Source organism: Notolabrus celidotus, chromosome 13 (genome assembly GCF_009762535.1).
Source record: "Notolabrus celidotus isolate fNotCel1 chromosome 13, fNotCel1.pri, whole genome shotgun sequence".
NCBI classification, from domain to species: domain Eukaryota; kingdom Metazoa; phylum Chordata; class Actinopteri; order Labriformes; family Labridae; genus Notolabrus; species Notolabrus celidotus.
The window spans coordinates 13,893,479-13,915,448 of NC_048284.1; the positions used below are offsets into that span (position 1 = coordinate 13,893,479).

The window sequence follows — 21,970 nt, forward strand, 5'->3', positions numbered from 1 at the left end:
GCATTCTTAAGAATTAAGACAGGTGATATTTTGTAAACCTAAGAGTGTCATCAAAGCTTGGTTTCACTGTTCTACGAGAACTTTATTGTTATGAAAAACTGTTAAGAACTAATCAGTGAGCTGCTAAATTGCCCTAGCTGTTTTCAATTATTATGAAAACGAGCTCAGTTGATTATATTCGTGGTTCTGTTTGCTGCCAATTATACCCACTAGGCAGTCACACAGTTTGCTGAGATTTGAGCAAACAGTGCTCAGTTGTCTCACATTAAAAACACTTTAGGTTGAAGGTGGGTTGTTATGAGCAAATACCAACAAACCTGATGACATTACCATTAGTATTTTTGTTACAGGATCTAGCTGGAGCAAATCTAACGCACAACAATTGGACACTGGTTTGTAAATAATTGTCCAGGCTTATTCAAGTTTTTAACAAAGACCAGAAGGAGAGTACACATTACTCCTATTTTAAAATCTTTACATTGGCTGCCTGTTTCTTTTTGTGTTGATTTTAAAATGACTTGAATTGTCTTTAAGGCACTGCATGGCTTTGCACCTGACTCCACCTCAGAAGTGCTTTTAGTTTGTGAATCAGGAAGGCTTCTCAGATCCTCTGGTTCCTCTCTTTTAACTGTTCCACCCAGCAGAACAGAGACTTTCAGTGACTCTGCTTTCACCCATCATGCTCCAAGACAATGGAACAGCCTGCCAGAGGATCTGAGAGGGGTTGGAGATATTGAGACTTTTAAACGTAAACTAAAAACTTTATTATTCAGTCTGGTTTTTATGTAGGGTTTCAAAATGTTATTACTTTAAAGTTTTATATTGACTTTAATGTTGTTTAATTATTTTATTTATTGTTATTTTTATTATTGTCTACTCTGTTTTATTGCTATTTTTAGCGCCTTTATTTATCTTCAATTTTTAACCTTACCCTTCTTTATTTATTTATTTTAAGTATTTATATTCTTATTGTTATTCTGATGCTTTAACCTTTTTTGAATTTCATGTATTTTATTGTTGTTGGCGTGCATTAGCCTCTACTTCAAAATCCACTTTTGTTTTTTAATATGTAGTATTTTTTACCATAATTTTATTTCTGCTTCTTTCTTGTTTTTAATCCCTATAAAGAAATTTTAATTGCGTTTGATTTGTATGAAAGGTGCTATATCAATAAAGCTTGATTGATAGAATGATGTATTGAACAGCTTCATTTTAGCATTATTGAATATGTGCCAGTTAGAACCCTGACAAGACAATTAACATAGCTGCAGTCTCCTACTCCTTATACCATCTGTCCCTTCTGAACATTAACGCAACAAGTCAGAGCCACAGTCAGAGGAAGTTGGAAATCATTAAAAAAGAGATGAACACACTGTTCGTGGGTGTCCTCTCATCGGACTTGTTGACAATGAAAGGCAAAGAAGAATGTAATCCTATCCCTTAAAGCAGCGGTTCCCAAACTTTTCAGCCCACGACCCCCAAAATACAGGTGCCAAAGACTTGCGACCCCCCTGCCCCTTGAAGTGATTAAATGTGGCTTCATTTAGCTGGTCTGCAGAAAATTAGCCTACCTATATGAGCATGTGGGTGTTTCCTGTGCATTTATGCATTAACCTACTGCTACTGATGCTTTTGATAATTCACTGTTCACTAACCCTAAACTTAGGAGTCATCTGGCAAATAGAAAGGCTGAAAACTGATTACATTTTCTATTTTCAAGGTTAGCAACTATTTTTGTCAATTTTCCTTACTATAATGGGTAAAATGTACTATTTTTAGATAACTTAAAAAAAAAAACATTCTGGAAGACATCTCACAACCCCCCCATTTGTGTCTCGCGACCCCCCAGGGGTCCCGACCCCCACTTTGGGAACCCCAGCCTTAAAGGATAGCTAGCAATGTTAGGTGTTAATTTGTAGCAGATATTTTCTGGTATAAAGTCTTACATATTTGGAGTTGAATTACAGATATCATTATGCTAAGTAGATACCTTCATCATAGGGCACAGGAAGGTAGGACAGGACTCCCTCTGACCACCAAAAAGTGTAGCTGCAAACAGAGAAGACACAAATGTGTTAAAGACCCTCCAAAAACTGATGCGCATTCTGTAGTCGACACCGTCTCTCCTCAACATAACCTAGATATGAAAATGGTTTGGCTGGACCACCTACTGTAAACCTCCTCAACACATCAGCCTTATATTTAATACAATCAACTTGAATGAATGCACTGATTATTACCAAGAGTGTGATGCACTATTAGGACTGACTTTTGCATCAAAAGCGCAGTGGGTGGCTTTTGAAGTGAACTCAATTTCTGACATGATAATTTCTTTGGAATAATGGCTGACCTACCTTCACCCATTGTGGCTACATGAACTAGTGGCATGTATCAGACAACTGGGTCTACTTTTATGTAAGCACAGGGACAAAGGAGAGCATACAACTCGAAAAAGGGAACACTCCCACGCACATGCACCGAAATGAGCAGGAATACAATATGTAGGTGACGAATGACATTGAAACACAAAAGTCAGCGGCACAGGATTATGAATAAGGACCGACCAAGTGACAAAGCATACAAAACCAAAGCTTGGATAGAAAATAGCTGCATAAACGAAAGCTTCTTAGTCAGGTCTCCCTTGGAAATGAGATTGCATGTCTCAATATTATATAACCAGCAAAGAAACAGGTATACATAATTAAATTCAGTGTAGCATACATACACTAGATGACAAGTAATCCAAATTGGTATCATATATATTTACAGTTAGATTACCAATAACTTAGAATACTTCTTTGCGTTCCCTGATATGTGTTGTTTTGGAATACCTGTACTAAGTTTTGTGCAACTTTTAGCATTCCTGTATTTGCTTTTATATTTTGAATATGCTGAATTTTCTTCTATATATGCTGAACATGCTTTTAATTTATTTACCAGTCATTTGTCTGTTTGAATGTGCTGGGTTGAGCTTTCAGGGCCACTGCATAAACTCTATTTAAATCGAACGGCTGCAACAATGCGGCCTTCATATTGAGCAGGAATGATATAGAAAATACCTTCAGTGGTGCTAAATGCATAATTACATCTCAAGGCCGCAGCTGTGCGACCCTTATTCAGGTAAAAGAGGTGATCCAATGCAATGTTTGGACCACAAAAGCAATTACAGAGGAAAAAAATCTACCAATATGCATGTGGGAATAACCTCAGTGCCTGAGAGAGACTTCTACATCCTGAGCTTATAAAAAGAAACAGCAGAGCAAGTGCTAATGTGGTGTGATTGATTTCTCAGTGAGCAATTCAATCAACACAAAAATGAACGCACACACACACAACTCATCAGTCTGATTTTTACCTATTCACATATGGAGCATCTAACTGCAGCCCATTGTGTTTGTTCAAATCCTGTAGGTGTGTACAGTTGGCATTTGTGTGTTAGTGGTTTTAAAGTGTGTTTACCTGCGTCTGTCTTGCGGGAGGGCCATGGTGTTCCTCTGGTGCAGGTAGAAGTCGGTGGGGAGCTCCCACAGATGCGGTTTGGTTTCTGACGGCTGGTACACCTGGAGGAACAGGTTGATGGCGTCCTGCCTGTCTGCATCTGGTGGGGACAAACAGACACGTTGATGCAAAATCTGTGGAATGACGTGATTTAACTTGACATAATGTTGCGTCATGAGAGCCAGCAAACTTGACAGCAGCATCGATAAGCTTAAGCATTCCTCTATGGTTTTGATCCCAATCTCTACTTAAAACATTACACTCGCCTAAGTTTCCTGCTTTTAACAGATCAGCTTTGAAGACAAAACATTCACCTGCTGGCTGACAGATCCCAGAGATAGTCAATCTTACTCACTTCACCTACCAGTGGCCACAATGCTATGGCTGATTGGTGCACAACCTCTATTAAACCTGTACCAGAAAGCCCTCAAAGAGGCTTACATGAGTTAGGAATATTTTGCCAAATAAAAATGTCAAAGGTAACGATTTGGGCCAGAGTAACAGGTTGTTTTTTTTAAATTTGCATCAGGGTCTTGTTTCACCCTGCCGGGATTTGATTTCCCATAACCACCTGCTTACCATACATTATCCTGCTTATTACCCGGCTACTAATATAAAATACAAACAAGTTAGCATTGATTTAAAAAATATCTTATCCACTTGAAATGATATATATATATATATATATATATATATATATATATATATATAGCTTATGAAAAAAAAAAAAAAGCCCCAGTGATTCCACAAAAGTTAGCGTTCCATGGGGATGGATTCTTATCTGCCTGTTGCTATCATCACCACTGTTCATGATTTAACCCTCCTGTTACGTTGTGGGTTAAATTGACCCTTTTTAAAGTTCAAAAGTAAAAAAAAAAAAAATATATATATATATATATATATATATATATATATATATATATTTTTTTTTTCGGTATGAAACATCTGCTTGGCTTAATAGGTCAAATCAATATATACAATTAAAATGGTTCATTTAACATTTAGGCCTTCCATATAAATATAGACAGCATGTGACAAAAGAGGTGCCTTGTGTTAATTTATCAACATCCCTTCATAAAAAAATAAAAAAATAAATAGAATTTAAAAAAATCTATGTCATGTAAAACTATTGGGTTAGGGTTAAGGCTTTCCAAAGTTAATTTAATAATGTTTTAATGTGAATTTTCATAAAAAACGAGTGAGATATCCTCATTGAAGCATGATCTGTGAGGATTAAAGAACACCATTGCACTCAATATTGATTTAAATAGTTAGTAATGGAGTTAACAATGAGAAAAAAAATTTTTTATTGGATCTTTTTGGGGGTTTGGACACTTTTGGATAATTAAATATGCCCCTGTTCAAATTGACCCAGGAACATTATTGCTGTTCCTGAGAAACGAACATAACAGGAGGGTTAAGTGTCTTTGTAACGATTGGCAACTTAAAGTTGTTCTCATCTGCACCACTCGTTGCTAGGAGTGCTTGACAGGATCCAATATCAAACTATCCACAGCCTGCAGCATTAGCATGGTAACCAATACTTACATTTTAGTCCGATCAAAGGGATTTTGACCAATCAGAATCACGCATCTTACACTGCCGGAAGATCAGTAAGAGACGTGGGTAATAAGTATCTTTACTAGTTGTAATTATAGCCCAAATCATATATGACTGACAGCTTTTGATTTTTGTATTTTTGTATGTAATAAATACACGTTTATTTTGAATTGAAAAGATCTGGATGAAGAAATGGCTTGCACAGATTTCTGCCCTTATTGATACAAAAAACCCAACAACCATTTTGTTCTGCTGCAATCTGTCACCACACATGAACCATTATCCTGATAAGAGTGTTTAATCATCTATTTATTCCTCCTTCTTGATGTTTTCGAAAAGAGGGATGGTGTGTTGCCTATGTTGTGTGTATAATTTTGTGTAGTGCTTGAAATCTCACTGTGTAGGGAATAAGTTCTGTATGTCTACCCCAAACCAAACTTCTCCATAACAAGACTTTCTATGAGACACTCCACCTGAACAGTGAAAACTCTGTGAACCACCAGACTAGCCCATGTTTGTCTTTGGGAACGTGCTTGGATAATCTCTGGCAGTGTTTGTGTGTTCAGCATGTGGCACGTGTTTTGCATGATGCCCAGTTCGGTGCCATTTAATCCATCCCCCAACTGTGCAGCCCCATGTGTGCAGCTCCAACAGTCACGTTAGATAATTACTAACTAAATTGGCTTCTATTAGAGCCTGCAACCAAGTCTTTTCTCTGGGTAATTTGCAGCCTGAGATTCATTGAACACATTGGAAGACAAGAGTTGCAGATAATCTGTGAACAGTATTTGTGCATGGAACAGAAGTGGTTGACAAAAAAAGGTCTTGTCTCACAACATGTCTTGTGAATGAAATGCATCTCAGAGATTTGTCAACAGGTTTGTTTAGTTTAATCGATTTTTTCTCTCTTAAATGTGTCAAATCAAAACAATGATTCAAATGGCTGCACAGCATATGGGAGTGTGTTCTATGTTGGTGTGTCCACAATGTGTCGGTGAGTCAGAGAGAAGCTGTTGGAGAGCTTGGCAGAGATGTAAAAGCATACATCACTCGTTGCGGATAAGGAGGATTAGTGGGTGTACATTAATAAGCAGGGGTGGGACAAAATATCAACACAGCAATATATTGTTGTTCTGACTCTTGCTATTCAGTTATCTCACCTCAAACTTCCTCAAATTAAACAGCAATAAGACTGAACTTCTCCATCTCCCCCTCTCCTCAGGTCAAGAGTCTGGGTGTCATCCTCAACAGCACCCTCTCCTTCAGCTCCCATATCAACCATGTCACCCAGTCACCTACTTCCATCTACGTAATAATAACCGTCTCCATCCTTCAACTCACTCCCCACTCCACTGCCATTCTTGCCTTGTCACCTCCCGTTTGGACTATTGCAACTCCCTTCTGTTTGGCCTCCGACACAAAACCCTCCATAAACTACAACTGGTTCAAAATTCAGCTGCCTCTATCATGACATGCACCGCCTCCATCCACCACATCACACCCATCTTACAACAGCTCCACTGGCTCCACATCACACATCGGATCAACTACAAAATACTTCTTCTCACCTTCAAATCCCTACATAACCTTGCCCCTCCATATCTCTCTGACCTCCTCCATAGTGCCACACCCGTCCGCAACCTCAGATCCTCCTCCTCCATCCATCTCACTGTCCCCCCTGCTCACCTTGTTACCATGGGGAGCAGAGCCTTCAGCCGCTCTGCTCCTCAACTCTGGAACTCTCTCCCACTTGACCGCGGTAACACTGACTCACTCCAACATTTCAAATCCAAACTCAAAACTCATCTGTTTAGACTGGCTTACTCCATCTGACCACAAGTCCACTGTTCGATTCTTTTAAAACTTTTTAAATTGTATTTTATAACTGTTAGTTATTTAAACTCTGCTTGTTTTAATGTTGTAAGGTGACCTTGAGTGTCAAGAAAGGCGCTTATAAATAAAATGCATTATTATTATTATTATCATTACTATTATTATCTTATTGCTAAATATCAATGTTTTAATTTTTAAAGTCATACAGTGCTTCCAATTAGCCTTCCAATTCGACTCACCATGTCACCACTACAACTAATCATTGTCTTTCACTTAATCAATTATCACAGACTAGCTGTTATGTGACAGCACCGTTATCATAAGCAACACAGGTAATCCTAAATAAATGCATGAACATGGTTGCCATGTTGCAGGGCAGGGCACACTGACATCGGTCACCAGCTGCGTGTAACTTTTCGCCCTTCCTGTCCTCTGAGGGAGTGTGAAGTGCCAGGAATATTGAGTGCTTGCAGGTATCTAATCTCTGTGTTTACTCCCTTGTTAGAAAATCTACTACTCCACCAGCTGTGCACTGCACCTAACCACTGACCTCCTTTTTTAAATGAAGAGGAAGACAAGAGCCAAAAGCAAAGGCACACTGAGGAGGGGGACTTAGTAGGTCAAGAGTTTCAGTGCTAATACCCCTGATTTGATACATAGAACAAAACCTTCCTGTCCATCTCCAGGAGTATAAATGACACCCTTTGATGTGAGCACTTGTGTACAGTCATCCACTGAGAGAGAGAGAGAGAGAGAGAGAGAGAGAGAGAGAGAGAGAGAGAGAGAGAGAGAGAGAGAGAGAGAGAGAGAGAGAGAGAGAGAGAGAGAGAGAGAGAGAGAGAGAATTACATATACTATATCAACTGCTGCGAGCGGAAGAGAGCATCCAACAGCTCCAAACCCATCGTGAACATCCCTGCACCATCATCTAATCATCAGACCTGTACATACACACCACAGAGAGATTCGAAACCCTATTCTCTATTATTTAATTCATTAAGTTTTGAAAATATCTAGTAAGTGACAGGCGTAGTTGGCCAGCGGTTTAAGCATCCCCATGTACAGAGGTTATAATAGTCCTTGGCGTAGTGGATTCTGGTTAGACTCCCGGCCACGGCCGCTTGCTGCCCCTCTCTCTACTCCCCACATTTCTTGTCTCTTTATATCTGTCCTATCAATAAAAGGCAAAAAATTACCCCCCCAAAAAATAAATAAATACAAAATTTAAGTTAGCAGCTGTAAAAAAAAAAATCACTTGAGTCCTCAAAGAGAAACGGTGGATCCAACATGCTTTAGATTTATGAAAGGAGCAATATCATACCAATCATCCCAAGTTCACCTGTGATCATTGTGTGAAATGCAAATAGTTGGAGTCATGTAGCTTGCCTACTCACCATTTATTTCTTATAATCCTTTCTGGGTAATTAGTTAAGAAGTTTAAACTTCATGTTTTATTTGAAGAGATATTTTTTACTTAAACAAGGGGATATGTTAAGGGCACTTTTGTTTGTTTTTTCAGGGTTTTTGTGCTTTTTTTGTATGCAAACTTGTATGGAATCCATTAGTATGTAAAAGGCTGTGATCCTATGATTACTTTTTGATTAAGGTTCAAGTTGCATATAGTATGCTGCAATGGTAAAGTAAAGTTCTAATGTAGAAGGGTTTTGTAAGAAAACGGTTGGAGAAATGTAGCTCTAGCAAAAGTTCAGACAGGAAGACTATAAAGCAATCACAGCAGTTGTTTAACTCTCCTCTCCCTCGTTCAATAGCTCACCCGATTCCAGCTGCATGCTCCGGAGCTGTCATTGGTTAATCAGTGGCGGCTGTCATCCAATAGCTCAGTGGCACGCCTTTATTGTCAGTCTATCAACTTTCTGCTGTCTTTTTAAATGTCTCTCTCTCCTGCTAGTTCTTTCTTGCATTGATGCTGTGCATTCCCTCCACCTCCCCATCTCCACCTGGTCTCTGCAACTCTTCAATTCCTAGGATTCATCAACCACCGCCACCAGTGTCTGGACTCTAGGGGGTTTTCTTCTGCTGCCAAATTCACACATCCTACGCTCACAAAATTATCCCCATAGAGTCCTTACGCCAAAGATTTCTGTCAAGTTTCATTATTCATTAAGTTGTAATAAATAACATTTAATCCTCAAATTGTGTCTCTCCTGATTGAAATGAGGGTGTGAGTTATAAAAATGAGAAACATGCATTGTGATATACTGACAAGTGAATTTTCATGTAATGTTACCAGTCAGTCCATTCTTTCAGTTGCACATGCTTGTTAGAAAAAGCCAAATATACATCCGTACAGTATGTGCCACAAACCTGAGAAAGCATTGCTGTAGTAGCGTGACAGTGTCTGCATGATGTCCTTGGAGTGTTGTGTCCAGGGAGCGATCTTGCGGTAGGTCTTGACTCTGTGAACCAGCTGGGAGCCACCATACTGCAGGGAGAGAGTGTCTCCATGGTCCTCATACAGCTCCTCAAACAACCTGGTTCAAACACACAGTTCAGTTGAAACTTGGTCCTGATGTTAATCTTGGCTGCATTTGGTTTTATCGCACTTTACCTAACACAATCGGTGTCGAACTGGAGTTTGGGCTTGTCAATCATTCCCAGTGCATAAAGCTGGTAGGCCAGTGCACACTTCCCCACCATGAACTGGGCAGTGTTTGTCCGATCCAGACAATCCACACAGTTGGTCCGCAACACACCTGTCTACAACAACACAGACTCATCAAATTCAGAGACTCCTCTTGTTATCTAATGAATATCAGAATATATAAGACCCAACATGTATAGCAGAGAAATTAAAATAAGCTTTAAGTGGTGGTAATTAAATGACAGGCAAAAAAACGTTGCATTAACTTGTTGTACACACATTCAAGGTCTCCATGAAAAACTCATAAAAACTTGTATTATTCAGCTGAATTCTTGGTTTAGCACTATAGCCCAAAAAGCTTTTACATTGGCCTTGAAATCTCACTGCTATGATTGGGTATGGGGTTTTACCAACTTTTCCAACATCTAATTTTTTTCCCGGGAGTGTTATCCTATGTACAATAAGAGAGTCTCTAATTTGGAATGACCGTTCCAAAAACCTGCAAATCAAAAGGAAAGTCAAACCAATCCTGTTTTCTATGTAGCCTACCTGCACATGTCCACTGGTTGTAACGTGTCCGCCTAAATCTCCCCACCTGCAAAAAAATTATACATTTAATACAACTGATAGAAGAGCAGTTAAGAAACAGACTACAGCAGTAAAGTGCACAATGCACATCAATTCTTCTGCAGCCTTATTTTCTCATGTTTTCCTGCTAATAGAGGTGCAATCCTTTCCAAGGCTGAGTGTAAGTGACTAGTTTGAAACATACAGAGCAGAAATCCAAACACAGTGAGGGATACAAGTACTCAAAGATATATTTAGCAGAGAACCATGACACAGGTAAAAATATCCCATATTGATCTACAGCATACATTAGAAAGCTTTAAATAGCAAGCACTGGTGGCTTAGCTTAGCATGAACAAGAAAAGAGCAGAGGCTGTATGAAACAAGGACTAATCTAAGTGAAGTCATCCATTGTTTTTTAAAGAGGTGTTATGAAGTCCAATGATGGTGGTCACCATATTGGAAATACTGACACTAACTCATGACATGCAATCCTTCCTGCCCTATACCAGTAGGCGGCATTATGACAAAAATGCAATATTTGCATGTAGTTAAGTGCAGAAGGGGTCTGTAATCCACAGCCATGTCATTACAGTTTTGTACAACAACTAAAGAAGTTTTCATTGAGGTCTCCAGTGGCATTAAAAAGAAAAAGTGTATAGCTTCTCTGAGTGTTACCACTAGAAATTACTAAAAATCCACCACATTTTAGGTTGCATAATTTCACAATTTCCTGCATCAACATGGAACCATAACCCTGTATGCTACACAAACAGAGGGGTTACAAAAATCTTCTCCTAAAAAGGGTGTTAGCATAAAAAATTGGCTACACTGACCAAAACCATTATTGCATGTTTAATTTTTTTTGTAAAAATTGACATTTTATCATGGAAACTCATGGAGATTCATTGGGTTTGCAGCCAGCCTCTTGTGGACACTTGAGGAACTCCACAACACTTCCGAATAAGCTTCATTTTTCAACACAGCTTGGTAAGGAGCCAATAATGACAGCTGGATAAGTGTAAAAACCATGGAATGTATAAAATATGGACATAGTATCTGTGACGTCACCCATCTGTTCCTGAGCGCTGTTTTGAAGCCAATCGGCAGCGGACGCCATATTGGAAATGCATAACTGGTGGAACCAGACAGAGTGTGACGTAATGAGCGGAGTTAGAGCCTCCTAGCCAACATCTATGTGTTCCTGTCCGGAAGTCAATTAAGTCATGTCCTTTTTTGGGCAAAAACTCGTAATCTTAATATCTTCTGAACCGTCACGTTAGAAAAAATGCACCCCCTGTACAGTGTGTGCCGATAGAGAAATTATTGACGTAGAGCCAAGCCGTTTTTTGAACCAGGCTGTAAACATGTTTATTAATGCTGCAAAGACTGTCTTCTTTGAATTGGTGTCTATGTGGTTTCCATTTTTTCTGCAACCAGCCTCAAGGGGATTCTCGATGAATTATAGTTTATAACACTTCCGCATGGGCTTCATAGTTTGAGACCGGAGGTTGCCGCTTGGTAAAAACACAAGAATGTCTTGCCCATAACCTTTTTTTTCTACTTAACCTGTACCGCTGCTGGTAAGTTAGGATTTTGTTGCCCTCTATAGACCCATGCTAGTAGTAGTGTATTCTGTCTTTTTTCCTTTTTCCCCCATATCAATACAATGATTGTTCAAAAGAAAGTAATAAAATAGTTGAATGGTTCGTTTATTTCTCACGTTGAATGGTGTGTGCTCCAAATACCTCAGGGAGAGCACGTGCATGTGTTTGAGAAAAATGCGAAGTGGAGAGGAGAGACGGGTATGGACAGGAGAATACAATGTCCAAAATTCCCCCTGATTAACTATTCTAGCTTTATTATTCACAAGACAAGTGCATGTGATGAAGACTTCAGGAGCTATAATTACTGAAGTGCTTCTACTGTACATTAAAGCTTATCAGGGTTTTTGTTCTGTGTGAATGTGAGAGCACATGTGCCTGAGTGTGAGGTGAGAGAGTGAAACAAAGAGTGTTGGATAGCCTCGGGCAGCACGAACAGAGGGTAATAAATACTGGCCATGGTGTGGTCGTTGGGTTATGTAACAGGGGCGTAATGTTGGGTTACAGAGATTAAGACGCGCCGACAATAGAAGAGCCGTGCATTAAGTACATGGACGGTAATCTACTCAGCTCGTTAGAAGAAAAACTCTGTGAGACGCGGCGGCCATCGGGCATAATTTCCATTAAGAATTCATACCAGGGGGGGTTTCAAAATTAAGCAGTGTCGATAAATGTATGATTCTGAATATGTATGAAAAGAAAAATGGATAATGTAGCCTCCTTTAGTCTGATATGCAAATGCAGGGAGGGTGGTGGTGCGGTCTTGCACATGGTTTGCTTTTTGTTCCCCTTATTCTCCAGCACAACCTGCTATCTTTCCCTTGTTCTAACTTCCTATCAAAACCAAGATGCTACCTAAAGTGCCACTCATGATCAGATACTGATTAAGTTTCATTGTAGTTTACACACGAATGTAATGCAATAGTTGTTGCAACCGAAATATTAAGGTTAAAGTCTGGTCCAAAATTGTGTGTGTGTTATTTTTAAGAGAAACACAGAAGCAGTAAATGACAAGATTTTAGAAAGGCTCACCTTTCGTCAGGCCTGAGGGTGTGACAGTAGAAGTCAAAGCGGTTGATGAAGAAACCAGTTCTCTTCACTACATTCTCAGCTATCATGCTGAGACGGTCCAGAACATTGCACAGCTTACTGAGAAAGGGAGAAAAAGGAGGATGAGATTAGTATTTGTTCAATAAATCCACCTTAATATGTTGTGTTTCTGCAGCTGTAGCTGAGACAGTGATCATTTATCACATCTATCTAATTCTCTTTTTACAGCAATTAAAGGGAAACTTGATCTGAAACCCACTTCCTCCTGAACGTGCACAGAAGGATGCTTGCAGTGAGGAGAGGCGGATGATTCAGATGAAATAATTGCATTGTCCAGAAAAATGGTTTAAAGCGTTGATTCTGCAAAATTCTTAGAATTCTAGGCTTTTATCAAAGCCTAATTTAATTTTAAATATCTCAATTAAGGCGGGGAAAAAGTGTTGCAGTCATTCACATTCAGATTAAGTCTGTTCCATGCCACGTGCCACTACCTGCTGCATTTGATTATTCACTCAAACTTTTGAAAATCTTTGGCTTTTGCATGTTTGGTTTGAACATAGCATATCTTTTTGTCACTGTACTGTACAGTAAAATTTAGGCCATGTCTGATTTTGAATGTGAACTAGTTATACAGGCAGCTTTATTGATAATACCTCTTAGTGTAGCGTGCCATGTCCCAGGCGATGTAGTCAATGCAGTTCTCTGGAGGGAGAAACTGATTCAGGTTGATCACAGCCGGGTAGAGCTCCTCACTTAGAATCTTTTCGTGTTTCCTTTTTTCTCTTTTCTGGATAAAAGACAAGTTAAAAAAAAACACATAAGTGAGACAGAAGATACAGGAGTCAAAAGCCAGCTGATCATTTAGAATTCATGAGTGGATTCCCACACTTGAAGGATTTAAGAGAGGTGTAAAAAGATAAAGTGTGGCCTCTCATGTTGTAACCAGCAGGGAGTTCCTGTAGATTGTAACTGCAAAGGTCTAGTCAACTTTGGTACAAGCCGGGATCGAGGAACAACCACATATCTCAAGGCATGCGCATAGGGGGTTATATATTTTTTTACATATTTCAAAGTAAGGATATTTGAAATGCGAAAATAATGAATAATTCATTTAAATCAATTCAATTAATAACAGGCAGCCAGTGTAAGCTTGCAAGGACATGGGTGATGTGTTGGTGTTCGTGGATGCAAAAATCTCACATGAGAACAGCCACATTTACGTGCAAGACCATTTATATTCCAAAAACTGTATAAAACATGAACATCGTCTCTGTAACATAGCCCACTGCTCTAAAGCAGAGTTTTGAAGCCCTTGGTTAGCGGTATCCATATTGGAAATGCTGACTCAACCCAACAAGAGGCTAAACGTGGCTAATAACAACTCTTATACCATGCGCAACATTTGTATATAACTTTAAATTTGGATTCTAATTAAAATTGTATTCATCAATTTTTATTGTATTTTATTTTTTCTTTATTTGTACTCTATTTTTTCTACCCTTGTTCTTCTACTACTACTACCTATTATCTCAACTAATCTTATAGGATGTTTTCACTACAGATAAGAAAAATACACTTGGTGTTGCTGATGTTATTTTCTTCATCAGTTAAAAATGACAACAAAAGAAAGTGACTAAAAAGGTCATTGTGATTTATAACAGTTCATCAGGATAATGTTTCAACTTAACTAGTAATGAAATGTAAGGTTTAATGTTAACAGGACCTGCAAGTAGCCTGGTAAGAATATTGTTGTCTTGGAATTTCTGGGGCACTATTTCTTTTACTCTGTACATAAATCATTTTTAAATAAATAAAATCATCTTTACTTATAGTGTCGACTTGTTTGTATAATAATAATTGGTTGCCATACAATAAGAGGTACAGTTCCTTCGAGGCTATCAGCACATGCTGAGTTACTGTACAGAGAACAGCATGTGTCTAGTGTGCCACATGTCAGACACATGTACTTCTCTTTGATCCATTTATAATGACTCATTCACATTTTTTCCGCAGTAACCTCAGAGAAGATTAGAGATACAAGAGATTCTTTGTTGGATCCATATGTGGTGGATAGAAGAGCACTGTGGAGAGATGCGTCAGGTATTGGGGGGGGCATGTGATAAGGGGTGAAGATTGGCTGGAAATTAAGAGATTTTATGTTGCAAAGAGGCACACAAGGGCTTAAAGTAACTTTTGCATTTGGAATCCTAATAATGAAAAAAGGTAAGCTGATGCAAGATTCAAGGAACAGGTAACTGTTTTTTATTTAATGAGGTTCAAATAGGGTAGAACAAAAAAAAACCCACTATTGTTAAACTGTTACATTTGCCATAAATATGAACGAACGCTATACTCCTTGGTACCTTGGTCGCTGGTTTGACTCCTATCCTCAACTTGTTGATCCATGTCTACCTCACTCTCTTCTCCCAACAGTTCCTGTCACTTCAGCTGTCATATGTATAAAGGGAAAAAGGCCCAAAATAAATCTAATAAAATGATTAGTAAAGTAAAATACATTTTAGTAATTAGTCATTTTGACATTTTAGCAAGCAAGTCAAGTATTTAAAACAACACTGTTCACAGGATGACTACATTTAGTAAACTTAATGGTAAAATGATGGCACAATCATCTAAACAAACTGTTCATATTTGAATAATTGCATCCATTCAAGCAACAAGAAAGTCGCTTTGGAACATCCCTAGTCACAAGTGCCTAACAGCAAATAAAAGATGGCCAACCCAATCACAAAGTAGACAAATATATCTCAACTCAAAATGGAGCATTGGTATATCTTATTTTATAAGGCCATACTACAGGAGCTGCCATCTTTTTTATGGTTCTTATTGGTTCCTAAAGTTGTCAGTGGCTGTAATCTTCTATCCCATGGACAATTTCTTTTTGCCATTCCTCAGACTCACTCTGTTTTGGTAAACGTGCTTTTAATGTCTCTGCTCCCTCTTCTTGGTTTGAGCTTCAGGGTCACCTGAAATTGGATTGTTTAATTCAATTGTAGGATTTTAAAACTAGGATAAATGATCATCTAAGTTGATATAGATAAAAATCTAGTTTAATAAAGATAGAAAATGTGTTTTAAAGAATAGACAAAATTAATAAAATAAACCACCAATTAAAATAGACAAAGACAAAATACTAGATACACTTTACAAGGGAGGCAGACATTGTAGAAAGGTAAAACTTAAACTGTCACATGCTACCTAAATGTAGGAAAAGATTGCTGGTTAACTGTTTTCAAAAGAATCCTTAAAGTCTCCCCTAAAAGGCTGATGGCAAGTACAAAGACGCTTTTTATTTGTATTTACCCAGCATGTAAAAACATAACCAGGGATTCTTTCTGTAAGCATGTTTTTTTAAGAGTAAAATTTAAATACAATGAGTTAACAGCTGTTGATTTATTTTACAATCTCCATGTGTTTGCTTCTTATCTAAATACTCTCTGTCTGCCCCTGTGACCTGTCATCACACAGTCCTTTATGTTATATCTCAATAAACATAATCCCCCACTCATTTAGCCTTTTTGACAGATCACCCTCAGTGATAATCGGCTTGGATGCATCATTTAACAGCTCACATCTCCATGCACACATCCAGGGGTTGTAAGAGCAATCCAGCATTAAATTACCGGCGCATTTCCTCTCCCATTCAAGCGGAGCGTATCACACAGTCTGGCACATGCACAGCTCACACACACACACACACACACACACATACACACACACACACACACACACACACACTCACACTTTCTAGGCACATAGAAGAGACGAGAAAACCCACTTCTTTAGAAAAGTACACATGTGCTGTTCACAGGTTCATAACCCTGGGTGAACATCATTGTCATTGTACAAAAGGTGCTGTTGCAGATCAGCAATTACAACGTGGATCCAAACAGTCACACACGCACATGTATGAACACGAGGGGGCTAGTCATGGACATTTTAATGGAGCGAACGAGCACTAATTATTTAAATGGATGGCTTTGCACAGTAAAAGGGAGTGTTTGATTAATGCTTTTAGGCTTTTCTTATCCTTAATCCACTTTTTTTTTTAAGCTTTATTGAGTGATTGTTGCCATTTCAGACAGGCTTTTCTCCCTGTCTGACAAAAAATATTCATAATTCTGAATAAATTAATAAATTATATATACTTTTTCAGGTTCCCTGCTTAAAACAGACACCTTTCAAGTTTGTGAAAGCGTTGCACATGTTTAGCCATGTGCACTCATACTCCACTTATCTTTTCTATACATCAATCCCTGAAAAACACACAGCAACCCATGACAAAAGCATGCACCCATCCATGGAGGTGACACGGCCAGGCTGACCTCCAGCTGCCGCCATGCAGAGCTGGACTGTCATGATTTCATGCTCAAAAAGCCAGTTCCTTCTCTCTTTCTGTCTCTCTGGCATAAGTAAGAGGGGTGTAGCGTATAAGCAGGGTGTCCCCTCCCTTACTTCCCACAGTCTGCACATATCACATGGCTGCGGCTTGTGCGGACCTCTGAGGTCTCCGATTGGTCCCTCATCTCACGGCTCCCCTTGGGAGTGACAACGTGAGCTCGAAAAAACCAAAGCTACAGAGTGTGTATGGCTGTGTGCCCAAGTGTGTCCAGGCATATGTGAGTGAAAACGCAATGCAACAATTACGACTGGAGAGCTGGCTCAAATGAGAAAATGTAAACCAGTGTTGCACATAGGGATGAAAAGGGAAACATATACATTTACAGGCTCTCGAGCAACCTTTTTCATCACTATATTGTGATAGAACAAAGCATTTATATTACTTTTTAAAGCTTCATCATCACCATCAATGATCAAATCTTTTATTTTAACTTACAGCAACATAGTGTAAAGATTCAAGGTTGTGAAAGATGTGTTTCAGTAGATGTGAGTGTGCCTGCTCATCCCTGCTGTGTGTGTGTGTATGTGTGTGTATATGTGTGGATGTGTGTGTGTGTGTGTATGTGTGCATGTGTGTGTGTGTGTGTGTGTGTGTGTGCAAACACTACTATAATGTTTCTCTGTCTTTAATAAATAAATAAATAAATAAATAAATATATATATATATATATATATATATATATATATATATATATATATATATATATATATATATATATATATATATATATATATTCATTTATATATATATTCATTTATATATATATATTAATACTTTTCCTCCATCACAAATTTACTTCTGAATGTATTGATTTGAAGTGACTGAGTGTGATTTTGCTCAGTGCAAAGTTCTAGCTTTTAAAGAAAATACTTCATCCATCTTCATCAGGCTGCAAACTCATGATCTTGTATTTTAAAATTAGAACATGTATAAGATATGAAGACTGATAACTTGTGAGTGCAGCATGTTAATGCTAATTTCCTTGTTATCTTGTTTCTGCTCTGTAAGAGAGTCACTGCATTTTGTTGTTGTTACACCTGTACAGAGACTCACTGTATTAACTGTTATAGACCAGCTACCATGGACAAGACTCTATTGAAGTGACTATGTAAAGACTCCATAAAACTCCATAAGTGTGTGTGTGTGTGTGTGCGCGTGTGTGTGTGTGTGTATGTTTGTGTATGTGTGAGTGTGTGTGTGTGTGTGTGTGTGGTTATGCGTGTGTGTGTGTGTGTGTGTGTGTGTGTGCGTGCGTGCATGCATGCATGCATGCATGCAGGTGTGCACATTTACCTTGACAAGGTTGAGGATGATAATAGGAGAGCCAAACCGCTGCAGCATCTGGTCAAAATGGAGGGCAGCTACATGGGCGTATGGGTCGGCTTGATCCACTGAAAGAGAAGTTCAAGTGATTTTTAAAGCACATACATGATATTTGATCAAAGGACGTTTCTCTCGGTGACATCAATCATTGGTTCATGAAGAGGTGTTATGAAGCAAAACAATGGTGGTGACCACATTAGAAATACTGCAGACTGCAGACAATGTCATGCCGACATTTATGCATTACTCTGTACAAGAACATAATCAAAACAGTTGAAATATGAATCACCCACTGTACAGTTTGTATGAATAAAGATTTACCCGTTTGACACCTAAATGTAAACATGTTTATTTCTTCTGTAAAGTTGACCATTTTTACATGGGGCTTAATGGAAAGTCCTTGGCTTTTGGGGCCAGCCTTAAGTGGACACTCAAGGAACTGCAGTTCTTCGGATTGGCTTTAATGGGTTTTGGGGTGTAGATTAAAGTAGTAGTAAAAAACATTAACTTAAGCTTGCTCCCCAGAGGCTATATTCTTTCTACTTCATCGTGGGGCCTGCTTGTTTGACTCCCGGCCTCGACCACTTGCTGCATTTCATTCCCCACTCTCTACTCCCCACATTTCCTGGTCACTCTTCAGCTATCCGATCCAATAAAGGCAACAATGCCCCAAAATATAACTTAAAAAAAGAACAAACATCATCCCCCACCATTGTATTGTATCATCATGTCTTCTGAAAGTAATTGATTGATGTCAGTATAAATAATGCAACATGGAACAGTTGCATGAAAATGTATCCTTCGTACAGTTATCATAAAAATACTAAAAAAAGCTGTAGACTGAGCTGTAAATAGGTTGAAATCTATTGAAAAAGTTTGGCACTCAAGTATGGGGCTAAATGAGGATTGACTCGCTTTTGGAGCCTGACCAAAAACTCCGGTCTAAAAATATGAGTCCAATGCGGAAGTGCTAAAAACTGCAGCTCATCTAGGATCCGCTTGAGGCTGGCTCTGGAAGTACCGGAAACCACAAACACACCAATTCAAAAAAGCAGATCTTTACAGCAGAAATAAACATGTTTACAGCCTGGTACAAAAGACGAGTGTAGTCTGATTGGCTCATTTCTCCATCGGCACACACTGTACGGGGGGTGAATCTATTTTGAAGATATTGAGATTACGAGTCTTCCAATGAGAGGCACAGCTGACTTGATTAACAGACGAGAACACTGTAGCTGTTGGCTAGGAGGCTCAAAGCCCGCCTCTTTACGTCACAATCGCTCGACAGCAGCACTATGGCTGCCGCCGATGATTGGCCTCAAACAGCTCTTCAGGAACAGATGGGTGAAGTCACGGATACTACGTCCATATTTTATACAATCTTTGAGCTTGACTTAAGTGGCCACTCAAGGAACTGCAGCCATTGACGGAGAGAAACAAGACAAGTGTTGAAATTCTGAATGGCAGCTGTAAACTCAGTGACCCAGAAAAGATGGTGTTAAAGTGAAGTTTGGGTTACAAAACATGAAAGCCAGCTTGTCACTGTTCTTTGAGAATGAGGGTTTGAAAAAAATCAAAAAACGTCTTCTTAAACTCAAGCTTCTTCGCTTCAACGAGAGAGTGTAAAAGTAGGTTAATGAGGTAACTTATCTCAATGGGTCCAGTCTGAGTCAGGGAGTCTCACTCTGAGCTAACAAAGACCCCCACCTCTCATCCTGCTCATTGGTCCCTTTTTTTTTTTGCATTTACTTCCAATTTCTTTCTTTCATTCTCCATCCATTTATTCTGTTTTGATTTTAAATCATATCTAGTGCCTCCATTTCCCTCTCTGGCAGAGCCCCACACCTGCAGCCTGCCGTCAAATTGGACTAGTGAAGCAGCCAGGAGGACGATCAAAGGAAATGGGTCAGATCACTGTTCAAAAACTTACAATACAAACACGACCTCAAGCATCCTCACTTTACAACCATTTCATCATCACTTTGTCTACAGGCCGCAGACAGATAAGAGTTTATGTCAACATTAAGAGATAACAGCCAATAACATTCTTATTGTGCCACGGAGAGGGGCATGTTCATAATGACAGTGATGATGAAGAAGAGGAGCGACCCATTAAGGTAATTTCCTTCACAACCGAGACATTTGTGTGCTTCATGGTAGTAAAATAGACTTACATGTACTTATGTAACATTAACTCTTGATAGCAGGATGATCCGATGGTTAGAGATGGTGTACGATACAATGAATTCACAGACACCGGGTTCAAAGCTCTCTCTTCACCACACTGCTGACCTAGATTCGTCTAATAGATATAATTCTATGCAGCCTGTGTAACAATCAAAAAATTTTTACAACTGCATTGAATGTGGGTTTTATGTCAGTTTCACAATACTCAAGGTGGTTGTAAAGAAATAAACTGATGTCAAAGGTATTTGGAAATTAGTTTTAGTTATTGTTCTATTATTAAAGTAATGGAAAAGGGAACATTTTCAGTTGTCTCTTTATCTGTGTATGGGTAATATCACTGTATGTGATGGGTTTGCAGCAGAGCATGGTTGAGGGTACAAGCCACACAGACACAAAGAAAACTTGTAGTGGAAGCTGAGAAAAATGGCAGAAATTACATCCGTTTTGAAAAATACTGTAATCAACTCCTTGCCATGAGTACAATATGACTCATTTCACTCACATGTCTGTCTCGGTTGATGTTACGATTCTTCTGCTGGTGGACACTCAGCTGAGTTTACAGATTGGAGCTGTTAATCCAGTCTGTACATACAGCACACCTGTCCACTAGCACCTCTAAAGCTTACTGCATCATAGTGTTCAACCGATATCAGTTTTTCAATGGCCGATATTGAAGCCAATAATTAGAGATTAGAGCACTGGCTTAAAAAACAACAATTGAATAACATCCATGATTCCACATACATCATAATCTAATACACATGGTTATCTTAGCCAGTAACATGTTTTAGATCGGTTCTTAATTAATTAAAGGAATAGAAAAATACATGAGGTTATGCTATACATTTCAGAGAATGACTAACTGCATTATTCAATACACCATAACAGATTGTATGTTAAACACCAGCTAATAACGTTTTTAGATTTTGACATGCTGTCATTTAGGATGGGAGACAGAGTTATTTAAAAAAGATGACTGGTGACTGAAGACATTTAGAGCAGGCCACCAGCGCCCCAATAGTTTATTTTTTGAATCGGCCTTGTGATCGCAGATATAGGCCGAAGCAGATTTATCGGTCTATCTCTACTATTGAAGACAAAAGATAGGTCTGCTACTTTCTATGGCTGAATGTTAACATCCATGACAGTGGTGATAATCTTCTTTTCAAACTCTCAGCAAGCAACCACATTAAAGGTAATTCAAATCTTGTTATACTCATACAGTAACCAGTTACATTTGCTCTAGGAAAGCTACACAACAGCCAATAAAGAGAGTTTTTATTAGAAGTGACTCAATTAATATTGTATTGCAACACAAGCATTTAA

At 38.7% G+C, this 21,970-nt stretch overlaps 1 protein-coding gene across 2 annotated transcripts in view; it reads right to left on the reverse strand.

Moving 5' to 3' along the window:
• fig4a (FIG4 phosphoinositide 5-phosphatase a) overlaps window positions 1-21,970 on the reverse strand; it is an 80,945-nt gene that overhangs the window by 33,146 nt on the left and 25,829 nt on the right. For both annotated transcript variants that reach the window (XM_034699416.1, XM_034699417.1), the window contains exons 11-18: window positions 18,428-18,525; window positions 13,368-13,501; window positions 12,697-12,813; window positions 10,043-10,088; window positions 9,461-9,609; window positions 9,217-9,383; window positions 3,460-3,598; window positions 1,991-2,049 (exon numbers count right to left, since the gene is read on the reverse strand). In XM_034699416.1, the coding sequence (XP_034555307.1) occupies window positions 1,991-2,049; window positions 3,460-3,598; window positions 9,217-9,383; window positions 9,461-9,609; window positions 10,043-10,088; window positions 12,697-12,813; window positions 13,368-13,501; window positions 18,428-18,525 (909 nt within the window). The remainder of the gene's footprint in view (window positions 1-1,990; window positions 2,050-3,459; window positions 3,599-9,216; window positions 9,384-9,460; window positions 9,610-10,042; window positions 10,089-12,696; window positions 12,814-13,367; window positions 13,502-18,427; window positions 18,526-21,970) is intronic.